The 21747-nt window shown below is 41.4% G+C and overlaps 1 protein-coding gene across 6 annotated transcripts in view; it reads left to right on the forward strand.

The window, feature by feature from the left end:
• Positions 1 to 21747, forward strand: part of GRIP1 (glutamate receptor interacting protein 1) — a 669834-nt gene that overhangs the window by 423906 nt on the left and 224181 nt on the right. The window contains exon 1 of one of the 6 annotated variants that reach the window (XM_036297639.1): positions 18190 to 18463. The exons of the other annotated variants lie outside the window; for them this stretch is intronic. Within the exon in view, the coding sequence (XP_036153532.1) occupies positions 18190 to 18463 (274 nt within the window). Of the gene's footprint in view, positions 1 to 18189; positions 18464 to 21747 lie in introns of those variants that run through there. 6 annotated transcript variants of the gene reach the window in all.

Consider the following 21747-nt stretch of genomic DNA (forward strand, 5'->3'; position numbering starts at 1 on the left):
TGGTGATCGGAGGGAAGCCCGGGTCCTGGGTGCCAAAGGGAAGCCGGTGCCAGCAGCCAGGGTAAGGAAGGCCTACTCTTGCACGAACTTCATGCATCGGGCCTCTAGTGTTTTAATAAAGATTATGATAAATTTTCTAGGCAGTCTGATTGAAAGTAGTAATAGATGTTTGTTTTGGTTTCTTTACATCTCCCTAGGTTTTCCAGAATCTAATCAGGGTTTCATTTCCAAAGGATCTTCTTCTCAGAGCTAGTTTTGTTTCGTTTGTTTTTTGTTTTAGAGAGAAATAATCTTTTTTTTTTTTTTTTAGAATTCAACTTCTATGACTTTGGTTGACCTTTTTCATTGGGAATTCTAGATGAGCAAAATTTCCTCATGACTCAAATCTCCATCCCTAGTCAGGTGGTTCAGTTGGTTAGAGCATCCATCCCATGCACCAAAAGATTGGGGGTTTGCCGAAGCCGGTTTGGCTCAGTGGATGGAGCGTCGGCCTGCAGACTGAGGGGTCCCAGGTTCGATTCCAGTCAGGGGCATGTGCCTGGGTTGCGGGCACGTCCCCAGTGGGGGATGTGCAGGAGGCAGCTGGTCGATGTTTCTCTCTCATCGATGTTCCTAACTCTCTATCTCTCTCCCTTCCTCTCTGTGGAAAATCAATAAAATGTATTAAAAAAAAAAAAAAAAAAAATTGGGGTTTGATTCCTGTCAGGGCATGTAAGGGAGGCAACTGATTGATGTTTCTCTCTCTCTCTCTCTCTCTCTCTCTCTCTCTCTCTCTCTCTCTCTCTCTCACACACACACACACACACACACACACACACACACACACATCATTTTAAAAAACACATCCTAGGGTGAGGATAAAAAAGAAAAGACTCAAATCTCCAGAGGCAGAACTTAACGCTCTGGATGGCTCCTGTTTGGCACCGGGAGTTCAAATCAGCTGCAGAGGTTGCTTCCTGCACTTAAGGGCAACTCTGCTTTCAGATTACTGTGTAGTATTGCTCAATTTCTATAAGGTCATGGATCCTGAATCGCATCTGGAAACTTGAGCATATTTCTGATGTTTCTAGGAAAGCCACCATATATCTGCATATTAAGCTTTTATTTTCTTAAAACTTATAACCCCCCTTCCAAAGTCAATATTTGTGTGTTTATGTTTGTATAATTTACAATATATATTCATATATGTAATATACATGTATATAATTTGTATGTTGTATATATCTGTATAGATAGATAGATAGATAGATAGATAGATAGATAGATATTATATATACACAAAAATGCACACACAAATTTATTGGATGCTCTGCAAAAATACATTTCATGCCCTAGCCAGTTTTGCTCAGTGGGTAGAGTGTCGGCCCATTGACTGAAGGATCCGGGGTTCAATTCCTGTCAAGAGCATGTACCTCAGTTGCAGGCTCAGTCCCCTTGTGGGAGGCAACCAATCGATGTGTATCTCTCACATTGATGTTTCTCTTTCTGTGTCTCTCCCGCTCCACTCTCTCTAAAAATCAATGGGAAAATATCCTTGGGTGAGGATTAACACAAAAATAAATTTCTTTTCCCCATACCTAAACAGCCACTAATGTAATGGACATGGCCCATATCTTACTCCTCTCAGTATTCTCAGCACCTAACGAAATGCCTAAAACATATCAGGAAATCAATAAAAATAAAAATATAAATAAATAAAATGGAACTTACAATAAAATTAATAACTTAGCCTTCTCTTCACACATCTTCCCCCAAAGTAGAAATGTGCTAGTATATGTTACCATAAGAAATAGTGGACTGGAAATGGTGGATGACAAATGTATGTGAAACTGTTTTGTAAAATTTTATATAAATATAGGGTTGTGTTATGTTCCCATAAAATATGAATATTTGAAATGTTATAATTATACAATATAAGTATAGTTTTAGTAGTAGACCCTGGATTGATAATAAGCAATTAATACTGTGTCATTAGCTGAGGAATAGATTCATTAGTTAAAATATTAATGAGGATAATTCATAACTTAAATCATTTTCCTCCTTGCCTCACACAGCATTAAATGTTTAGTTGCGACACAGGAACAATTTGATAAGTATTCTAGCAGCTAAGATGTTGCCATTCATTTGAATAGGCATATCATTATAATACATAGTATGTTATGATACTGATTTTAATATTTTATTTTTTGCTATTACTTTAGGATATGAATGCTAGAGATCATTTTAATAACAAAATAAAGATTTGAAGATAAATGAGGAAAATTCTAATGAGGACACAATATAGATTCCTTAACCTCAATGAGAGCCAACCATTTACCATAGAAAAGTAGGGCTGAACCCGGTGAATCTTATACAGTTCAGGCACCAACAGGAGAATCATAGAAAACAATAGGTAGTTTATAGTTCTTCTCTCTAGAGAAGCATGAACATGGATTTATTTCGATGGCCGTCTTTGTACAGCAAACTGAATTATTTTAATAGAAAAACAACCCTTTGTTTGTTTTGCGTGTAGAAACTGTGTTAACTTGAGATACATTTTTACTATATAAGACCATTTTTTCTGGTCTAAAAGCAAGGCAAAACTTCCTTTTCTTTTCCACTAGAGAGAGTTTACAAGGGAATTGCAAGGCAACAATTCACCAAGAGTTAACAGTTATTGAACCTCTGGTGAGTATATGGTACAAGACTGGGTCCTGCAAGAAGTATATCTTGTAAATGTCCATGTTTAGAGGACATACTGGATACACTGTCAGAATGAACAACCATTTGAGAGTAAAAAGAATTGTTCTGTTAGACAAAGTTCAGTGTACCTATATGGTGTATGTTAAATTGGAACCTATACAGAGACTGGTGCATATGTTCCTTGTTAGGAGCCTATAAAATGGAAGTAGTACGTTAACATCCACAAGGATTGTGTGACACTGTACTATGTGTAGAAATGTAGCTTTTAAATGTTTTATGTTTAAAAAAATATTGGTTTAGCAGCATCACACAAACAAAAGATGTTCTGTCTGGAAGGAAATAAAGCCAAGTTACTTTCAAAAAAAGGGAAGTAAAACGATAGCTTCATTCAGTAATTTATCCATAATGTTACTGAGCTCCTACTAAATGTGAGATAAAGCTCTGGGTTCACACTGGTATGAACAAAACAAATGTTGTTTTTGCACCAATGGAGCTTGACTTCTAATGGTGGAGTCAGACAATAAACAAATATACAAATAAATGCACACGCTCAGTGTTATGCAGAAAGTTACAGGAGGATGTGGGGTGAGAGGGTGAGCGGGGAGGCATTTGAGATGGGGTAGTCAAGGATGGCCGCACTGATGAGAGGACATTGAGCCAAGACATGAAAACCATATCTGAGAGTATCTGAAAGAAGAGTGTTCTATACAAAGGGGACAGCAAGGACAAAGGCCCTGAGGTAGGAATGAGCTTGGGGTGCAAGGCTCATCAAGGGGCCAATATTGTTAGAGCAGGACTTGCTTTTTAAATGAGAAATTTTAAGTTGATTCTGCTTATCCATTTGCAGTCACATCCCAGAGATGCCCCGTAAAGGTGTGTATTACAAGAAAAAAGACTTCAAGTTATTTAGTATCAGACTTTACTTACTAGGCCTTTCTTCACATTCACAAGGATCTTCCCTAGTTGCCAAGAGAGCCCTCAACCAGATCCACAGTCAGCATCAGCTGCATTAAGTCCTCAAAGTAATTAGCTAATTAATAGTAGCAAAATCTTGTGTATCATTTCCATTGTTATTAATGATTTCTTTTGTCTTTACCTCTCTGGGGTTTTTTTTGCATTAATATGTCAATTGAGTAAAAACTTTTCATCATATATATTGTTTATTAACAATTGAGACAATTATTTACCATTGATTGTATTGACAGGTACATTTGAAACCTGAGAATTTGCCCTCCTTAGAGCAGGGTGAGAGAAGACTGTAAACTTACAAAATGTTAAATACCTTTTATATTTCTGTCAGAACCCAAATTTAGTTAAGTCCTCAGAACAAATGACCTTGTCAAACATTTAAGAGTTAACTTCAAAATCACCTAAAATATCACTATAAACAAATTTAAAAAAAAATATGTGGAAGAAATGGCTCTCATGCTTTGTGTACTGTCATTCTCTTAGCCATCTATGAAGATTTTATTAATTTTCATGAAAGTGTGGAGCATGCTAAATGTGGGGATATCTTTAAAATGCAGTGGAAAGGGAACCTGCTGTAGCTGGAGATAAACCAGCTCAAACCCATAGAAATACAGGATGAGGGATGGTGCAGCTTTCGGGTTCTGCTTTTCTAATCGGAGTCACATTCTCCTACTTGTAGGACTGGGAAACATTTACTTTCTAATCAAGGACCATTTTTCTCAAGAAAAATAATCTTCTATTGATGTAAATGAACTGAAAGGACTATTGTATTAAAACAGATGATCAAAGTAAAACTCAAATAGAGAATCCTTTAGGCTGCTGGGACACCCCATATAAAGGCATGAAGCCTGCCTGTCGCCATCACCCTTTCTGATGCTCTCTTCTGTCCTGGTATAAAGATTGGGCACTAACATGACTCCCAAATACAGACATAGTTTAGAAGCCAGGCATGTAATATTAATTTAATAATAAATAAGTGCCATTCCCCTGACCTAGACTGACTGACTGGGACACAGTCAGCATGTTAAACACCTAAGGACACAGTTTCCATTTTTGCAAAGGAATATGTTGTCTTCAACTTTGCATCACACACTGGGCCCTCGCAGCCCATATGTACTTGTTCCGTCTTTCTTAAGGGCTAGAATACAATGAAATATTTCTACTGTAGGAAACACAACAGGCAGCAGTGACCCATGGAACTGACCATTGGCCTCGGTGTCGGACAGCAGTGGAAGTGAAGGTGTCACGTTGGAAACATGCAGCCTCTGGGAAGGTGGCTGCAGCTGCCCACCTTGATTGTTGCCAGAAAAAATTACAAGGCAATACAAACCAGGTTGTGTCAGATATTTAGATTTTGGAATAAAAGCCAGGAACCTGGCCTTTACATGGGAAACCTCCCAATTATAAAATGTTGATTCTATTTAAAAAAAATACCGTGTTGGCTAACAAATTTCACTTATAGTTCAGATTTTGCCTGCGGTTGCCAGTTTCCTGGCTGTTCCTTGCATATCCCACAGGAGGGAAACAAAGTTGTTTATTCATCCATTTATTTTTCATTTATCAACCCACATTTACTGAGTATCAATCTCGATTGGTGCTGTGGGGCTTTCAACAATAAGGGCTATTGAATTTTAAAAAACTCAGTCCAGCAATGCCTCACCCTCATCTAAAAAACAGATCCATACTCACAGTTCAGTCATTCCCTGTATGCCTATAGGCTTCAAATCAACATGTACAGTTCTAGTCTCTCACCTGACCTTCAGTATGTCTAATTTCCTTCAAATATGATCCTATAAAATAAAAGCATAATATGCAAATCAACAGTAGAACAACCAGTCACTATGACACACACTGGCCACCAGGGAGCAGATGCTCAACACAGGAGCTGCCCCCCTGTGGTCAGTGCACTCCCACAGGGGGAGCACCACTCAGCCAGAAGCCCTGAGCTGGGCTCAAGGATGGTGAGTGCAATGGTGGTGGCGGGACCCTCCCCTGCCCCCACTGCAGATGGGTGGTAAGGAGTGAGGGGTCCTGGACTGTGAGAGCCCTGGACTGTGAGAGGGATGTCTGACTGCCGGCTTAGGCCTAAACTGGCAGGCGGACATCCCCCAAGGGGTCCCAGACTGCGAGAGTTCACAGGCCGGGCTGAGGGCCTCCCCCCCCCCCCCCCACACACACACACAGTGCAGGAAGCTCATGCACTGGGCCTCTAGTATATCAATAAAATAGGTCTTCTTGAATCAACATGAATACATGTTCAAAGCATAATAATGAGAAAAAAGGAAATTAAAAAGCTGCAAAAGTAAGCAGAATGATTTTATGTGAATTTTTAAGGCACACAAACCAATACTATATATTGTAGGAACATGCAACAGCAGGAAAAGCATGAAAATGTCTACAGCCCAAGGATAACAACACCCACTTGAGGACCATGGGTGCCTCTGGGGGAAGAGGGAGGGAAATGAGATGGAGATATTGGTCTGTAATTGTATGTGCAACACTTTATTTCTTTAAAAATATCTGATGTAATTTTGACAAAATGTAAATATTTGTTAAATCTTGATGACAAGTACTTAGGCAGACTGTGTTTTCTCCATCTTCCTGCTTACAATATTTAAAATAGATAATAAAAATAGAATAGGAATGTGAAAACCAGCATGACTAAATTAGAATTTCTCTTTATTCCTAAGGGAATGTCTTTTCTAATTTTCACCATTGCTTTAATGGCACTAGCCTCCCAGACTTGAGATATTTAAATTCTCCCGCTTGTTTGTCCCCAGTGGCTAACCCAGTCTGTTACTTATGAAGTTGACCTTCAGAGCGTCTCTTCCCATTTTTACTGTATCTTTACAGCACAGACATCATCATTTAACACCTTATCCACTGTCATCACCTCCAGATGTCTGACAGCCTGCATTTCCCCCTCCACTCTGTCCTGTGCAATGCTCTTATCGCGCTCATCACATCTCTGTCCTACACATGCCAGGCATTGTTCACAAATCACATTCCGGTTCCTCTTCCGGCACTTGGGTATCACTGTAGTTTGTCCCCATCTCAGTTTATAAAGCATATCTCCCCCTCCCACTATCCCTAATCTTCTCAGCATCCCTCCAGTGCCTTCCACAAAACAAGCACCATTCCACTTTCAACTCTCAAGATTTTGCGCAAGATGTTTCTCCTTCACAAAACACCCCTTCCTTTTCTACCTTTCCAAAACTCCTTCCTACAAGCCTGCTCCAAGTCCTGCCTCCTCTGTAGGACTTGACCTATATTTATTGTCATTATATTTTTGGCACTTGTATTCACTTTGGTACTGTATTTAAGATTTTGGTTTGGAAGGTTATCTTAGGTAGAAGTGTTGGTTTGGTCTTTTTTGTTGCTTTTTTTATTGTTTTGATTTTTGAATTTTTTTTCTTTCCTTAAGATCACCTCCCCGTGTTCAACATTTTGTAGTTGTCTCCTGTCCTCTGGGAATCAAACGTCGACAAGCAGATCTTCGGATGACTCTGTCTCAGAGCGTTTAAATCTAAAACCTTGGTTAGGTGCCTGGTGGCTCTGCTCATCCCTCTATCTCAGAAGCAGGGATCACGGTCCCTGCTCTGTATTAGTGTATACAAACAACAATTTTTGAAAATTGATTTTGTATCTTGCAACATTACTAAATTCATGTATTGTTTCTAATGATGTTTTGAGTCTTTAGGCTGCAGTGGTTCTCAACCTTGGCTGCACATTAGAATCACCTGGGAATCTTTTTAAAATCCTAATTTCTGGGCCTCATCCTCCGGAAATTCTGGGGCCACATCATTAGTAACAAAGAAACAGAATTTCCGGAGGATGAGGCCAGAAATCAGGATTTTAAAAAGATTCCCAGGTGATTCTAATGTGCAGCCAAGGTTGAGAACCACTGCTTTAGGGTTTTCTATACTACTAGAGGCCCGGTACACAAAAATTTGTGCACTCGGGGGAGGGGGTCCCTCAGCCTGGCCTGTGCCCTCTCGCAGTCTGGGACCCCTCAGGGGATGACCAGCTGCTGGCTTAGGCCCGCTCCCCAAGCGATTGGGCCTAAACTGGCAATCAGACATCCCTCTGGCAGCCCGGCAGCCCTCGGGGGATGTCCACTTGCCAGCGGGGAGCAGGCCTAAGCTGTAGTCTGACATCCTTAGCGCTGCTGAGGAGGCAGGAGAGGCTCCCACCACCACCTCTGTACTGGCAGCCGTCAGCCTGGCTTGTGGCTGAGCAGAGCTCCCCCTGTGGGAGCACACTGACCACCAGGGGGCAGCTCCTACATTGAGCATCTGCCCCCTGGTGGTCAGTGTGTGTCATAATCACCAGTCATTTCCAGTCGTTCTGCTGTTAGGGTCAGTTTGCATATTACCCTTTTATTATATAGGATAGAGGCCTGGTACATGGGTGGGGCCGGCTGGTTTGCCCTTCAGGGTGGAGGTCCCCACAGGGGTGCCACTGGGGTGCCTGGCCAGCCTGGGTGAGGGGCTGATGGCTGTTTGTAGCTGGTCACACCCCTTCAGGGTGAGGGTCCCCACTGGGGTGCCTGGCCAGCCTGGGTGAGGGGCTGATAGCTGTTTGCAGGCTGGTCAAGCCCCCCCCAGTGGGGACCCTCACCCCATAGAGGCTTGGCCAGCCTGGGTGAGGGGCTGATGGCTGTTTTCAGGCTGGCCACACCCCCTTTAGGGTGGGGGTCCCCACTGGGGTGCCTGGCCAGTCTGGGTGAGGGGCTTAGGGCCGTTTTCAGGCTGGCCAAGCCTCTCCAGCGACAGAAGCTCCCAGCCTCTCCTTTTTTTCTTTTTTCTTTTGTTTCTGGGATTTATTTACCTTCTATAATTGAAACTTTGTAACCTGGAGTGGAGCTCAGAGCCGGCCAGGGCTTGGCATCCTCCATTGCCAGGGGCAACTTAAGGCTCCAGCTCCGTGGCCACGGCTGGCTGAAAGCTGGTATCTGGGGTTTATTTACCTGCTATAATTGAAACTTTGTTGCTTTGAGTGTAGCTTAGAGCAGGCCGCGGCAGGCGGGGAACCTTGGCTTCCTCCATCACTGGAGCAAGCAAGCCTCCTGCTTGCTCCAACTCTGTGGCTGCCGGCCGCCATCTTTGTTGGTGGTTAATTTGCATATCTCGCTGATTAGCCAATGGGAGGCATAGCGAATGTATGGTCAATTACCATGTTTGTCTATTATTAGGTAAGATAATAGCATGTTATCTGTAAATAGTGAGTTTTATTTCTTCCTCTCTTATTTGGATCCTTTTTTTTCCTTGTTCAATTGCTCTGTCTAGGACTTCCAGTACTATCCATAATAATAAAAGCGTAATATGCAAATTAGACCAGACAGCCGAACGACCTTCCGGACGTCATTCCGGATGAAGCTGCGGTGGCAGGAGCTGAGGCAGAGGCAGTTAGGGGTGATCAGGCAGGCAGGTGAGCAGTTAGGAGCAATCAGGCAGGCAGCAGAGTGGTTAGGGGCATTCAGGCAGACAGGCAGGCAAGCGGTTAGGGGCCAGCGGTCCCGGATTGCAAGAGGGTGCAGGCTGGGCTGAGGGACACCCCTCCCTGCCCCCCCCCCCCAGTGCACAAATTTCGTGCACTGGGCCTCTAGTGTTGAATAAAAGTGGTGAGACTGGGCATTCTTATCTTGTTTCTGATCTTAGAACAACACCTTCCAGCTTTTTGCTGTTGGGTATGATGCTAATTGTGGGTTTGTTATACATGGCCTTTATTATGTTGAGGTACATTTCCTCCATACTCACTTTGTTAAGAGTTTCTGTCTATCAGTGGATGTTGAATTTTGTCAAATGCTTTTTCTACGATTGAGATGATCATATGATTTTTATCCTTCATATTGTCAATGTGGTGTATCACATTGTCAAATTTGTGGATGTTGAACCAGCTTTGTATCCCGGGAGTAAATCCTACTTGATTATGTGTGTTATCCTTTTATTGTTACATTTGATTTGCTAGTATTTTGTTGAGGATTTTTGCTTCTGTGTTCATCAGGGTTGTCTTTTTTGGTATGTGTGTCTGTGTGTCCTTATCTGGTTTTGATATCAGGGTAATGGTAGCCTTGAAATGGTTTCTTCCTCTTCCATTTTTTGGGGGGAAGATTTTGAGAAGGATTGGTATTAATTATTCTTGAGTGTTTGGTAGAATTTACCAGTGAAGCCATCTGGTCCTGGACTTTTGTTTGTTAGGAGGTTTTTGATTACTGATTTAATCTCCTTACTAGTAATTGTTTTGTTCAGATTTTCTATTTCTCATGATTCAGTCTTGGTAGATTGTATGTTTTTAGGAATTTATCCATTTGTTCTAAGTTTTCCAATTTGTGGGCAATTTTGATTATATTTTCAAAGAGCCAGTTCTTACTTTCTATGCCAAAGTCTTATAGCAAATAGTTTCTTTTTTCAGGTCTAGTGCGGATCAACAGTTTCCTGGGTTTTATAAGTCCTCTCAGTGACATAAATGCTGACGTGGCAGATTGAGGCTTGTAAGAAGCTGAAGAAAAGGTACAGCAGATTAACACATGGAGACATTGCCAATCCAGGGGAATTAGATGGCTTCCTGAGTCTATTTCCAAATCAGTACTCACTCGAGGTGACATTTTCAGGAGATAGGTGGGCTAGTGTGAAACTGATAAGTATCCTGTGAAAAGGGGCGCTGTTCAGCTTACAGGGGCACCTGAAGTTTAAAAAGTGTCTGGTTTTAGTTACTTGGTGTTTTCCCCCTAAAACCGATGTATTTAAATTTATAGTAAGGGAGTAATTCAATTGATTGCATATTAATACTTGTATGAAAGAGATTTGTTTTTTTAATCCCTTTTAAATTTAGAAACTCAATGAAAATTGTAGAAAATGAAAGCCTGTGAGCTAGAAACCAGTATCTAGGAGCCCAAGGATGCAGCTCTTCCCAAGCATAGCAATGCCATCACCCACTCACCAGCCACAGCTTTTCTGCCATGGTATTATAATAGTGAGTACAATAGAATTTATCCCAGAAAAAACAAATTAAAACACTTTGGTGTTGGACTTTTTTTTCATTCTTTACCTCTGGAATCTATACTAATAAAAGGGTAATATGCTAATTAGGGCAGATGTCTTCGAGACGACCTTCTGGACGTCCTTCCAGACAAAGCTGCAATGGCTGCAAGGGCCAAGGCTCAGGCAGCCGTGGGTGGCTGCGAAGGGCCGAGGCTCAGGCCGGCAGTGGCAGGAGCAGCAGGGTAGTGGGGGTGGTGCCTTCCCCTGATCCACCAGGTCGCCTCCCACATAAGGAGACCAGACTGCGGCTTAGGCGGGGGGGGCCAAGACAGAGGCGGTTAGGGGCAATCAGTCCAGCAGGGGAGCAAATTAGGGGCAATCAGGCCGACTGGGGAGCAAGTTAGGGGTGATCAGGCCAGCAGGGGGGCAAGTTAGGGGCGATCAGGCTGGCAGGCAGAGGCAGTTAGAGGCAATCAGGCAGGCAGGTGGTTAGGCGAGTGGTTAGGAGCCAGCGGTCCTGGATTGCGAGAGTGATGTCTGACTGCCAGTAAACCGGCAGTTGGATATCCCCCAAGGAGAGGGTGCAGGCATGGCTGAAGGGACCCCCCCGCCCCCCGACACACACGAATTTCATGTACCAGGCCTCTAGTCTTTCAAGGAAAGCAACTGGCATTCCTGCTTTACAGATCAGACACACTAGAAATGAACAGCTGCAGCCTGTTGCAGCATCCCCACCTGTGCCTTTCTCCGTTGGTGAGGCCTCCCCTGGCCCTGAAGTCAGAGTGCTAAGCAAGAGTCCCTGGAGTGACAATCTGTCATCAGATTCTCAGAGGAAAGGCTAGACTTCTCACTAGTCAAATCAGTTTTGGTCAGAAAGGGGAGGAGCGCCCAGAGGGAGAGATAAGGGCAGGACACATCCGCTCACCAGTGAGCCAGTTTCCTCAGCACCCTCTATGTTGCCTGTACTTTTGGCCACCCTAACACTAACCACCCAGAGTGCCAATAAGGGTCAAACACATTTTCTCTCCATAGAAGTAAACCACTGTCTCCTCTATTTCCTTGTTTTCCTCCGTAGCTCCCATGATGGGATTGGCATACGGCAGTACAAGCAGCAGAATAAGAATTTGTTTCACATCTTTCGGTTTTTCATTAAGAAAAATTTTCAGCCCTGACCAGTTTGGCTCAGTGGATGGAGCGTCGGCCTGCGGACTCAGGGGTCCCAGGTTCGATTCCGGTCGGGGGCATGTACCTTGGTTGCAGGCACATCTCCAGTGGGGAGTGTGCAGGAGGCAGCTGATCGATGTTTCTCTCTCATCGATGTTTCTAACTCTCTATCCCTCTCCCTTCTTCTCTATAAAAAATCAATAAAATATATTAAAAAAAAAAGAAAAATTTTCACCTTTTCCAAAAGGTGGAATACTTCCCTTTCATTAAATGTGGACATACTACTCAAACCTCTTTTGCTTCCTAGGATTTTAATTTTTCTCACAATAATTTCCAGATGCCACAACCTCCATGGAGAAAACTCCTGAAAGATGGTATGCATTACAGTAGGAAATGTATCTGGGTGGTCCATGTACTCCCTTCCTGATGCTAATTTTTTTTCCTAATAAAAACAGTGTATTCAGAAGTGATGGATGATATTGTTTAGTTTAGAAAGAATGAGTAAAAGCTCCCTTTCTTCCTCCTCAAAATTATGCCCATAGAGAGTTCTACCAAGCAAAAGAATATTTTTCCTCATTATCCAGTATTGTCAAATTCTGCTTAACATGTTGCCAGTGTGCCAGTGAATGGTTACAGCCTGCAGATAGGATCCTAATATGCTTGTTTGCTGTTTTCCCTCAATTAGTCATGGTGTACTAAAGTGAGTAACATCTTTTAAAGTCTTTTGGCAGCTATTTTTGCTGAAGTGCTTATATCCTTGTTAAAAAAACACACAACAACACAATAATTGTGAGTATTCTGATTTGCGAATTAAGAGAAATTGAAAATGTTGGAGGGGGAAAAGCTAAATGACACAGGGAGAAAGGCAGTCCCTGGAGCAGAGCACAATTTTTCTTAAAGCTTAAGACTTAGGAAATGATTTAGATTTTGCTGACACCTTTCCTCAAGCCTCAGGCTTTCCTGGACTGTAGAGAATATTCTAGGATGTGAAGTGAATCAAGTATCGATCCTGCTTTAAGATAATCCTTTCATCTATGGACTGTGAATGTAAGGAGATTAATGGATACAATGATTGAAATTGTAGGTTTCTTATTTTGATGCTTCCTATTCCAGAATTGCTGCACAGTGTTTGACTGGACATAGTAGACTCCCTTACAACCACAAAGTGTATACATGCTGATGGAAAATTATGTTCTAGCAGAAAGACATGTAGGTAATAAATACTAACATGTATAAGGGAATAAATAATAACAACTACTCCCTACATCTACTGAACACTTTCCCTGTATATTAGCCATTGTTCTAAGTGTTACCCATAATATCTCATTGAATCCGTACAGTAGTGGCATGAGTTGGGTCTTATTATCATGCCATTTTAGAGATGAGGACATTTAGGGACAGAGAAGTTAAGTAGCTTGCCCAAAGTCATGCAGCTAGATTTGAAGCTGGCCAGGGTGGTACCAGAGCCAGACTCCTGACCTCTGTTCTGCATGACCTTTCTACATTTAGAGTAAATACTCCTTGAATAAATGAGGGATCGTAGCTTGAGGGAAGTGTTTCATCCTCAGGGGTATAGGGATTGCCAGTTGAGTTTATAAAAGAGCACTACACAATACTGCAATATTCTGTTCATCTCAAATAGTTACAGACCCAAAACTATAAGCCCAAGGGTAGTGCCTGTCTATGTTTGTGCTCGTGGTATACCACGTACCAAATTGATAGCAGACCAATCTCAAAAGACTGTGTGTGGTCTGTAATATCCTATGTGTTTCAAACATTGGTTTCGTCTCTGATTCTTTCTTGATAATGAAGATCAGCCTGTGGTCTAAACTCTGAACAGTTAATAATAGTGACCAGTATGTATAAGCTCTCTTTCAAAGAAGGTATTGCTTCTCATAGTGCCTGGTGATTGATTGAGACAGTGTGTGAAATCTTTTCCATTAGGTCCTATCTATTGATAAAACGTAAGTTGCATCTCACTAACTATATGCTACTAAAATTCAAATTCCAAAGCATAGCATGTTCACATCTTGGTGTTCAATAGCTCAATATTCCCCCAGAGTCAGATTGACAACAGATAGGCTAATAAAATATGCCTTATTTTCTTACTAAGTGTCTTGGACAAAGCCCTGAAGATTAAGGAAGAACCCTTCCTTATTGCCCCCTGCCTCCCTCAAGCATTCTGAGATGGATAGAGCTGGCATAGATGGAGGTAGCTCATTGCCCAGATGACCCAAGTAGCCTTTTTCTGATTGGTTGGTTTTGTTTTGCTTTTCCATTTTATGAATTTACTGGTGTAATACTGGTCAACAAAATTATACAGGTTTCAGTATTCCACTTCTGGGAATATATCTCAAGAAACCTGAAATGCTAATATGAAAGAATATATGCACCTCTATGTTCATTGCAGCATTATATACAAGAGCCAAGATTGGGAAACAGCCCCCAAGTGCCCATCAGTAGATGAATGGGTAAAGAGCTGTGGAATAGTACTCAGCTGAAAAAAAAGAAGGAAATTTTAACCAATTGCCTTTTAAAATCATTGTTCTATGAATGGTTTAAATTGGCATATGGAGCTCTCAGAGCTGCACAGATGGGTGGGATACTCTTACTCTTGGATCTGGTGCTAACCACCATGCTGTATGCAGAAGGGGTTGCCTGGCTTCCTTCACTCTGCTGTCATTGGGGGAGGATGGCAGAGAGTGGACACTGTGGTGTGGTGGGAAAAAAATATGAGCTTTCAAGATTTAAGTCTCAAATCTATCACTTACTGGTATATTCTCTTAGAGCATTCTAAAAGCTTTCTGAGGCTCAGTTTTCCTTCTCTGTGAAATAAATATAATACCCAGCCCTAAAACGTGCCACTTTGGTCTATACAGGATGGAATACAGTATGTCCAGCCTTTTTTCTCTCTACCTGACAACCCAGGTGAATCAGATTTATTCCTCCATCCATATATGTACGTGGTTTTTCTATTTCAGTGTTCCTAGCATTTCCATTTTCCTCATGTCTGCGTGTCTGAAACTTGCCTCTTTTGCAAGTCCTAGTTTAAATACCCTACTAAAGTCAAACTTTCCCCGATTCCACCAAACAGAAGTGCTTTCTCTCCTCTCTGTGTTCCAGCCCCTGGGGGTGCTCGGTGGCATTTGGCACGCCTTTCCTTGGGCTGTAATCATTTATATGCTGCTCTTATTTTTCCTCCTGGACTACATCTTTGGGAGGGAAATAATGTCTTGTCCATCACTGCTTACTTAGCATGGTTCCTTGCACACTGGCAGTCAGTAATTGTGTGTCTAATTGAATTGAATGAGAGAAGGAAACCGAACTTTGTGCAGATCGCTGAACCTTTCTCTCGGCTCAGGCTTGAGGGACTCAGCTTCTGTGATTGAGTCTGATTTAACCTAAGGTGATAAGGGAGATGGAGCTGATGTCTTGTCCTAGTGTTCCTACTTGCAGTCATCTGTCTTCTTCAGGAATTGTTTGCCTCCTGGAAGATGGATGCACTCTGAGAAGTCTATAGATTGAATACATTTTAAAAAATACTATCAAAGAGAATTGAGCGAGACCAACTTCAAACATGAAATTGCCAGGGGAAATACCCAAGCAATCTGCATTTTATTTGATATATGATTAGGCAATGTATTGATTCTGTTTTCTTTCTTAGTTATTCCATATGGTCTTCTTGCATTTTAAATGTCACAAGTGTTCATTTCTTTCATTGCTTAGCCCCTATAAGTCCACATGGTGAAAAATCAAGAGAATGAATTTTCACATTGCTATGTATATGATAAAATGAAAGTCATAAAATAAATTTGTTTGTTGTATTAGGATGATCGACATATATCTTATGCATTGATTTTTTTCCATTGTGTTGTTTTAGAAATAGTAATGATTAAGTTTCCTTTACAGTGGTGTTCATGCAATTAGGTGGTACAGAAAATGCCTTTAAATATTCACTTAAAACTAGACTTTCAGCTGTGGATACACATTGAACAATTGGGTAATAAAGGTTTGCCTTAAGTGAACCTCAAAAATATTCCAACATGGCTGGTAATCTCACCAATTCTCTCATCAACTTCTTGCTCTCTTTGCATTCTGCCTTTCTCTCATTAAATCCTGGACTTGAGCACATTATTCTAGTCTCCTGTTTCATTGCTTCTCAGCATCTAATAATAAACCAACAGGACTTGATCTTTCAGAACATTTTTTTGCACCCCCCCCTTTTTTAAAAATATATTTCTTTATTGATTGCCTCAGAACATTTTTATGACTGCAGTCATCACACTGCTTTATATTGAAAGGAAAATGTTTGCTGACATTCAGCAAACATTTATTGAGCAACTACCATGGACTGGAAAACTGGGGCAGGAGGAGGGATACACATTCATTCCTTATTTTGTTTGAGCTTTTAGAGGGAAGAAGACATATACCCAGCTCTTCTATAGGTCAAACCAGGGGCCATATTCTAAACATTTAACCACCTGTATAGTCAGACACTGACCAGACAGAGTGGGCATTGGCCACAGCCTGGAGAAGAGTCCCGCAGAGGCAGACAGTATCCATTAAGTTGCCAGATCGTGGGAAGGTACAAGGACTTCTGGGTGAAGTGGGTCAGGGCTGGGGTGGCAAGAAGACACTGGTGTGTTGGTTCTGGGGGTGGGGGGGGGTGGATGCACATGAAGGGCAGGAGCTTTTTCCAGCTGTTTTGAAAGTATTTCAGTATCTTAGCCCAGATGTGGCCATCCTGGTGCAAAGCAGCAGGTTAAACACAGCCACCCAATGAGCTCGTATTATTAAACAGAATTAAAAGTGAGAAAATCAAATATGATTGGTGATGAACCCACCTCTCTCTCATTCTGAAGCCCATTGTCCACAATAGTAACTAATTCATACTGACAAATCCAGAGAAGAGGATCGTGCTCATGATTTATAAAGAAAGTGCCTTTTGAGCTGGGTCTTTAAGTCAAAAGAGATTTTATCATAAAAGCTCCAAGAATTGTGTTATTGGGTACTTTGTTCCGTCTGTAGTAAGGATCTCTTTTTGTTCTTTTCCTTAGCTAGCCTTCTTTCCCTTCCCTTCTTCCCACATCTGCCACTGTAATTAGACAAAAATTCCAAATCTAGGGTTCAGATGCAAAAGGGCCATGAACTTCCGGAACCCTAGAACTCATCTCATTTGTGTCTGCCAGTGTGCGTTTTTGTGGGAAGATGATCCATAGTTTTCTTCTGGTTCTCAACAGCCACAGTATAAATCCATTACATTAGAGGACACTCAAAATACCCCAAAGATGGAAATATTAGGGATTATGATGTCATATAATGTAACATTCTGAAACCACAACATGCCCATTCGAACATCAAAGGCCTGGAAAAGTGAGTACTCTCTCTCTCTCTCTCTCTTTGGCACTTACGTATATATTCTTATCAAATAAATGGCATTTCTCCTGCACGTACCAATGAATACTCTTGGAGAAATGAGAGACTACAGCACACAGGCACCCAACCCTGGCAGACATTGGTGGCACAACAGTTGTGGCCAACATTTAGAGATCATGGGTCATAGGGCAATCCCAGCACACGTGAGACGGTGGTCTAGTGCAAACAATTCAGTTCACGCTCTGGGTCCGACCACTGGGGCTCAACCATGGCTGTTGCTTCCCTGTGCCATAGCTTCAGACAAATTTCTCAGTCTCCATGTGCCACTGTATTCTCATCTTGAAAACTAGGAGACTGGTACTACTTAATTGTTATAGTTATTGCGGAGAGTAAGTGGTGGGGGCCAGATGGGACCAACAAGGTCTGCAGCCGCTGAATTCCTCCACCAAGGTCAGAGTGGCAGAAGGTCCAGGACCGGCACTCACCTCATCTTGCTGCCTGGTCTCCGTTTGCCATCTTTTGAGCCAGGGTCCCCTGTTGCTTCCTTGTCTTCATCCCTGATTTTCCCTGTCCCATGAATGAGAGGAGAACAGGTGTGGAATGAAAAACCATGACATGATTCTGGAGGCCTTGTCTTATTTTAAACGTAGCAAATAAAAGTATCTCACTATTCCAGAGCTACTCATTTAGTCGAGTAAAACTAAAGTCCAAGGAAAGCACCCCCTCTATTTGATGACTTACCTGGCAGGGCTTATATTGCTAGCTTCTTAATATGTGGCTAAAGTGCCATTTACATTGTGGCCATGTCAGTGAAACTGTCAGTCAAGAAGTATTGCTTGAGAACTCAATATAAACAGTGCAGAGAGGGGTGTGTGTGTGCGGGGGGGGGGGGGGGGGGGGGATTTAATTTGTAAAAAGTAAATACACAGGATTCAAGGATCACCACGGATGACCATTCCTATGTAACTGAAATCTTGTATACCCTTTTCTGTGTTTAGAGTTTTTTAAAAGATGAATGGACATTACAGCCCATTTTGAGAAAGCCATGGCAAAGTCAGTTAAGAAACACCACTTGAGCACTTCTGAGCCCTCTCTTCCCACCCTCAGCAGCATCTCCTTTAACACTGACGGTTCCATCCAATATAAAGAAAAGCCGTACTCCTCTGCCTCCGAAGCCTTGGATGCTTACATTGACGATTTCCACTTAAGCTGTGAGCTTCCTGAGGTTAATGACACAAAGGTTGGCTTGGATCAGAGCCCTCTGGCATTTCTTGCCAAACTCAACAGTGGTAAGCTTTCATTATTTGCTGAGTTCGATTTTTAATTATCTGTAGGAAGCCAATGCTTTGAGAAGAGATATGATCTAAAAGATATTGTTTGGTAAATAATGTTCACACAGTTCGTGAATCTTGTCCTAAGATTGATATATCGTTTTAAGTTTCCAAACTTTTTCAGCAATGGTTGCCCTTGAATTGAGAGGGAATTATGGAAAATGCATCCCAGTCTGAAGTTCAGAGTGGAAAAGCGCTGGCCTCGGGTATAGAAACCTTGAGCTTTGTAACTGAAAGTATTCAAAAGTCACTTCAATTCTCCAAGTAACAGTTATCCTTTTATAAAATAAGAATAAATAATAAGACCTCAGAGGGTAATTGTGGAAGAAAATATATGTGAAGACACTCTATGAGTCATTATGGCTGTAGGGCCCTCGGGCTCTCTGTCGCGCAGTGAACACTAGAACAGCTGTGGGGACCTGAGGTCTCACTCCCATTCTGCTAGTCACTGTTGAGATGTGAGAAGAGTCACTTATTCTCCCCGGGCTTTAGTTTCTCTGTCAATAAGGCAAGGAGACTGGACTTTATGAGCTTCATAATTTTAAAACTCTCTATTATGGCAGAAGAATAAAATTGGTCAACTCCGTTATTTCTCATTAAAACGGTGTCCATTCCCCTAGCTGATTTAGCACAGTAGATAGAGCGTCAACCTGAGGATTTAAGGGCCCCGGGTTCAATCCAGTCGGGATGAGTGTGGGAGGCAACCAATTCTCACATGGATGTTTCTCTCTGTGTGTCTTTTCGTCTCTCTTCCACTCTCTCTAAAAATCAATGGAAAACTATCCTTGGGTGAGGATTAACAACAAAACAAAAAAGTGTCCTTTATAGAAGCTGAAAAAATACCATCATGAAAGCAAAACATGAATCCAAATTGGTGGCCGATTGACCATGAAACCCTTGAGGCAATAAACTCTTCTGATTGTGACTTCTCTATATAAATAGGAATAATAATAATAATAATAATAGTAAAAATGCCTGCTCCTGTACTATACATGGACTTTTAAAGACTGTATGTTAGTGTGAACAAAAGAATATTAGAAAACTATACGTTATAACATCAAGGTGTCATTTATTGTATTGAATTTAGATTATTATGAAAACAACATTTGCCATATTATTGCATGCTGTATTTGATATACAAAGTTAGATACCTGAAACATCTCCTTACTGTTTTATAAGTGAAAAAACAGAGAGACAGGAAGATTTGTGCAAATGTACCGTAATCCTACACAAGAGAACAACCTGGGCTCTTTAAGCTAAGTTGTACTGTACTATTTGACATGGTTTGACAAATGGGCAGGCATGATGTGGGGTTGAATGTGAAAGTGTGGTTTAAGTATCTATGTTACCTATGCAATTGAAGTGCAAAATGTATTGTAATTTATGCAGTAATACTGCTGGTTTTCCTGACAAGGATTTTCATTCTTTTTTTTTTTTTTTTTTTTTTTTTTTGAGGTAAGGTGGTAGAGTTCTTTCTGTGTCAGTTTTTGTCTTGAATCCACTGAGAGAGACAGAATAGTTGGCACTTGTTAATGTGATACAGGCACTTGCTCTTTCCCGCATTCTCTTGAGTTATTAACTCCACCATCACTGTTACTCTTGACATTTCTTTGTAAAGGGATAAGAGTCTTTACTTTTTTATGATTATAAAAGCAATACGTACTTATGACAAGAAATTTTCAGAAAATAGATAGGAAGAAAACAGAAACCAACCATAATCTCAACACCAAAGAAAATGACTGTTAATAACTCTATATCAATTTCTCTGTGTGTATGTGTGTGTGTGTGTGTGTGTATATATATATATATATATATATATATATATATATATATATATATAGTAGAGTTGTAATATCCACAGTTTCATAACCTTGTTGATTCACTTACCACTATATTGTGAATATCTTTTCATGCCTTTAAAAAGTTCTGTATCGCCGAAACCGGTTTGGCTCAGTGGATAGAGCGTCGGCCTGCAGACTGAAAGGTCCCAGGTTCGATTCCGGTCAAGGGCATGTACCTGGGTTGCGGGCATATCCCCAGTAGGAGATGTGCAGGAGGCAGCTGATCGATGTTTCTCTCTCATCGATGTTTCTCTCTCATCGATGTTTCTATCTCTCTCCCTTCCTCTCTGTAAAAAATCAATAAAATATATTTAAAAAAAAAAAAAAAAAGTTCTGTATCATTCAAAGTGTTGTGATTGCCACCATTGTATATACATGTTTGGGTAGTTTTCCAGTTACATCCTTAGGATAACTGCCTAAAGGTATAGTGTCTGGGTCAAACTTCATGCACATTTCCAAGGGTTTGATTCATATTGTTAAGCTGTCTTCCAGAAAGGACATACCAATTTTATACATTTTTACCCATGCAGTAGAAGGAACCTGATTTCCCTCTAATCTCACTGCCCATGAATATTATGAACTATTTTTCATTCTTACCAGTCTTCTGGGTAAAAATTGGTATCTATATTTATTAAGCACTTGCTTTTCTTCTTTTGTAATTACCTATAATGATTTTTTTTTGCCAGCTTTTATTTTGTACATTTAAATCTTTATCTAGAGTTACTTTTTGGTTAGGTACAGAGAAAGCCTAATTATTTTTTAAAACAGTTCCACTTGCCATCTTTATCATAGCCTAAATTTCCATATATACTTAGGCTTATTTCTTGACTTTGTTCCACTCATCTGCCTGTACCATTTCTGCGCTATTATCACTCTCTTAATTGCTGTAGTTTTAAAATAAATTTAATGCCTTGGCTAGGACAGAAGGTGGAGAGCTTAGAAGGAGTCATGTCCATTCTCATTCGTTCCTTCTTCCAAATGGGCTTTAGAAAGCATTCTTCACAATTTAAAAATGCTGGCCTTTGCATTACTTGGATCGGGCTCTTCACTGCTTGCCTGGGTCCTGCCTGATCCCCTCGAGGCTGTTGTCCACCCTACACTAAGGAGGCCTCCCTAAAGCACAGGTATGCGTGTCGTCTGCGTGTCACAAGTACTGCAGTGGCTCCCCACTCTCCTGGAAATAAGGTTCAAACTGCTTAAAACCGTCTCAGGGCCATGGGTGATCTGCCTCTTACTACTTAGTAATGTAGTTTCAGTGTCTCATCTGCACCGCCACCCCTACGCACGCTGAACTCCTTGTCCCAGTCTTCCCGAGCTGCCTCCAGCCAATGGAATGCAAATGTTTCCTCTGATTCCTCTCTCCTCCCCATCCTCCCCTTCTTCTGGCAAATTCTTCTTTCT

Source organism: Myotis myotis, unplaced genomic scaffold (genome assembly GCF_014108235.1).
Source record: "Myotis myotis isolate mMyoMyo1 unplaced genomic scaffold, mMyoMyo1.p scaffold_m19_p_3, whole genome shotgun sequence".
NCBI classification, from domain to species: domain Eukaryota; kingdom Metazoa; phylum Chordata; class Mammalia; order Chiroptera; family Vespertilionidae; genus Myotis; species Myotis myotis.